The 3,706-nt window shown below is 30.5% G+C and overlaps 1 protein-coding gene across 1 annotated transcript in view; it reads right to left on the bottom strand.

Moving 5' to 3' along the window:
- Positions 1-3,706, bottom strand: part of LOC107703099 (A disintegrin and metalloproteinase with thrombospondin motifs 14-like) — an 84,217-nt gene that overhangs the window by 14,595 nt on the left and 65,916 nt on the right. The window contains exons 14-16 of the mRNA XM_016505622.1: positions 2,942-3,065; positions 1,510-1,590; positions 1-149 (exon numbers count right to left, since the gene is read on the bottom strand). Coding sequence (XP_016361108.1) covers positions 1-149; positions 1,510-1,590; positions 2,942-3,065 — 354 coding nt within the window. The remainder of the gene's footprint in view (positions 150-1,509; positions 1,591-2,941; positions 3,066-3,706) is intronic.

The following is a 3,706-nucleotide window of genomic DNA, read 5'->3' as shown; positions in this document are numbered from 1 at the left end:
TTCGTGCAGCGGCCCGACGCTCTTCAGTGACTCTTTGCCGTTTGCCAGTGAATATTCCCACTCCAGGCCGTTCTCAATGAAAGTCTTGGACGTGATTTCTTCTCCCTTGGCGTTCAGGATGAAACTGCCCGTGACCTGATTTTTAACGGCTGAGGAACACAAGCATGGACAGAAGGGAGAGAAGCATCTTTAGAGGAATATTATGGGTTCAGCACAACTTAAACTCTATCGAGAGCATCTGTGGCTTTTTGTTTATTATCATTTTAACTCTGTTTGTAAAGAAAATAAAGGCTGAAGATAATATCATGCAGTATATACTAATTTTTAACAGCAGGCGTTATACAGTGATATTCAAACTATAGTGTGCTACAATATAACATATTTATCTTCTATTTTAAAATGTTTAATTCAATTTTGTGTAAAACATCTTACATTGTAAAATTTCATAATACTATTACAGTTTGAATTAATATATTGAATTTGGTTTTCATATTTCAGTTTTCATTTTAGTTTTAGTAATTTTGTTGGTTTTTCATTTTTATTTTTGAAATATTTCTAGTTTTAATTTATTTTTATTTCAATTTCAGTAATTTTACAATATTGTGCAGTATATACTTTTTTATTTTTTTTAAACAGCAGGCATTATCCAATGATACAACTGTATGGTTACATTATAACATATATTTATCTTCTGTTTTAAACGTTTAATTCAATTTTGTGTAAAATATCCTTATTATCTAATGTTACTTACGGTATCTCTTATACTATTAATTTTTTAAATATTTTTATTTCTATTTTCAGTTTTAATTTTAGTTCAAGTTTTAGTGACGTCTAATGTTTTCCCCCATTTTTATATGGGGGTTTTTATAAATAATTCTATTTGGTTTTAATTCATTTTTATATCAGTTATAGTAATTTAGCACTTAAATTTAAACATATTTTATTTCAGTAAATTGTCATGGCAATATTTTTCATTTTTATTCAGTTTTTATTCATCTAATATTTATATTTTATTATTTCAGTTTTATTTCATTTCATTTATTTATTTAAAAAGCACTTTTCACATGAAATGTATTAATAAAATAATGAACATGTTTTTAATAATTTTGGTTTTGGTCAACAACACTGCTATATACCATACTATAAAGTATATGTACTATAAAGTGCACAAATAGTAAGTGTAGTATGCTACTCTGACCACAGCCACATCAACCCATGTGCTACATAAAATTCCTTGTACTTCACATTAAAACACTTCATATTTTCTCTGACAGTAAATCAGGCTCTCAGCAGGAGCTGAACATGAGCTCAGGGATTCAAAATAAAATAAATAATAAAAGAAACACAAAACCATAAGAAAAACTGCTTAAGCCAAGTGGGGAGATGTTGGGGAATCTAAAACGGCACACAAAGCATGATGGGAAGGCAGTAATTGGTCTCAATAGGATGCATGACCGCCCTGGGTTTGTGCCGCTGGAGAAATGCAGTGATGCACAGGTACAAACTCACCAATTACATGAGGTGACGTTTCATTCTCCTCGATCACAATGTGCCGAGCGCCAGCAGGAATATCAAACATTTTCAGCAAACCTAACGAACAGAGCAAGAGCTCAAGTGATTACGCTTGTCAAGAAACAGCCTAATATTTCACTCAGATTTCATACAGAAATATTAATATTTAGGCCTAGTTTAGCACTAATGAAGTTATTTCCATAATAATAAAACACATTTTACCACACAAATTCTCAAAACCGTAACAAAAAAACCTCATTATTCTGATTTTAAAGTGAGAGAGAGAGATTCATCCAGTTATGAAAATGCGAAACACAGAGATGCTGTAGAGATTCAGAGGTACAGAGCTGATCTTTATTTTTGGCCCGAGGTGTTTTACATGTTCGACAAAAAACAATCCAATAGACAAACCTCGCGACAAAAAAGTCCTGCTTGTATTTCATCACAAAATCATAAATTATATTTTGCATGAAGCAAATTAAGCCTATTTCGGGACTAATTAAGTTATTTTCATAAAAATAAAACATTTGACCACATAAATTCTCATTACAGTGACAAATTATTCAGATGATTTTGGAGTGAAATATGAACTGGACTTGTTTTTATTTTGTGTGTGTGTGTGTGTTTATTAGTTTTTTATATAATTCTATTTAGTTTTAAATAGTTTTTATTTCAGTTTTTGTCATTTTAGCATTTCAGCATAAACTCATTTTATTTCAGTTTTTCATTTCTTATTTTCATTTAGTTTGTTCTCCATCTAACTTTTATTTTTAATTTTTTAATTGCTATAATGAAAATGATTTTTAATAGTTTTATAAAAAAAAAATTTCCTGTTAGTTACTAAAACAACATTTTTTGTTTTTATTTAGTTTGTTTAGTTAAGTTTTTTTAATCTAATTATATATATATATATATATATTGTATATTTTTCTATATTTTATATATATTTGTTTCAATACATTTATTTATTTATTAAGCACTTTTCACACTACATGGTATTCATAAAATGTATTACTGAATGAATGAAAATGTTTTACAATTTTTTACTGAACAACACTGCTTTATACCATACTATAAAGTCTATATATTACAAAATAAGAGTAGTATGCTATTCTGAACACAGCAAACATCAACCACTGTATCTTGTTTTAATGTAGTAAAATACAACTCTTTGTACTTCGCATTAAAACACTTCATATCGTCTCTGATAAATCAGGCTCTCGGCAGGAGCTGAACATGAGCTCAGGGATTCAAAACAAAAAGAAAAATAAAGTAAGCGAGGTGAAATATGAATTGGACTTGTGTTTGTCCTGAGGCGACAGAGAGAAAGATTGAAATGAATGCTACTGTAGTAAATAATGAGACGTGGTTTCGTCAGTGCTTGTGCGGAGGACGGCTCAATGTGTTTGCCCTCCGTCTGAGTTTGTACCTGTCTTCTTCGGGGTTTTGGTGAGCGTGAGTTTGACGGTTCGGCAGTGAGAATTGTCTCCTTCACAGATGCCGCATTTATCCTCCTGTTTGTACGATCCCACCTCCTTATCACAGCCGACGTGCTGAGAGACAGAAACGGGAGAGATTCATTCATTCATATTTAATAGAAACAGGTCAGACACGCTGAAGTGAAAGAAAGCAAGCTGAATCAATGATGTGTCTCTGAGGTCAGTTTGAGTTTGAATCACTGCGACTACATTTATTTGTACAGTCTGTTTCAACAAACTTGTTAAAAAAAAGTATTTACAGACTAACTGGAGTCATCAAATAATCCTAGAAGATATTCCTAAATATTTACGATTCCTAGATATTCCTAGAAGTCCATGTACAGCACTTAACTTGTTCTTTGGTTATTTGTTTAACTAGTCTACTATTGTTCAAGTACGTATGTATGTGGAAACTGTATATATATATATATTTTTTTTTTTTTTTTTTTTTTTTTTTTAATCAGGAGATTGCTGGCTCCCTGATCCCCCAGGGAAATCAGGAAATGGCCTGATATTAACTTAAAATGGGTGTTCTGATTGGTATATTTAAATTCTCTGCAAATATTTTTTAATTATTATTATTATTATTATTATCAATATTTAAAACAGATGAGTAAATTTTTTCAGGATTCTTTGATGAATACAAGGATCCAAAGATCAGCATTTATGTGAAATAAAAAGCTTTTGTAACATTATACACTATACCATTCAAAAGT

The sequence above is a fragment of the Sinocyclocheilus anshuiensis genome, unplaced genomic scaffold (assembly GCF_001515605.1).
Source record: "Sinocyclocheilus anshuiensis isolate Anshui unplaced genomic scaffold, SAMN03320099.WGS_v1.1 scaffold1055, whole genome shotgun sequence".
NCBI lineage: Eukaryota > Metazoa > Chordata > Actinopteri > Cypriniformes > Cyprinidae > Sinocyclocheilus > Sinocyclocheilus anshuiensis.
The sequence above is the reverse complement of the archived record's forward strand: the minus strand, read 5'-3'. Positions and strand labels throughout refer to the sequence as shown.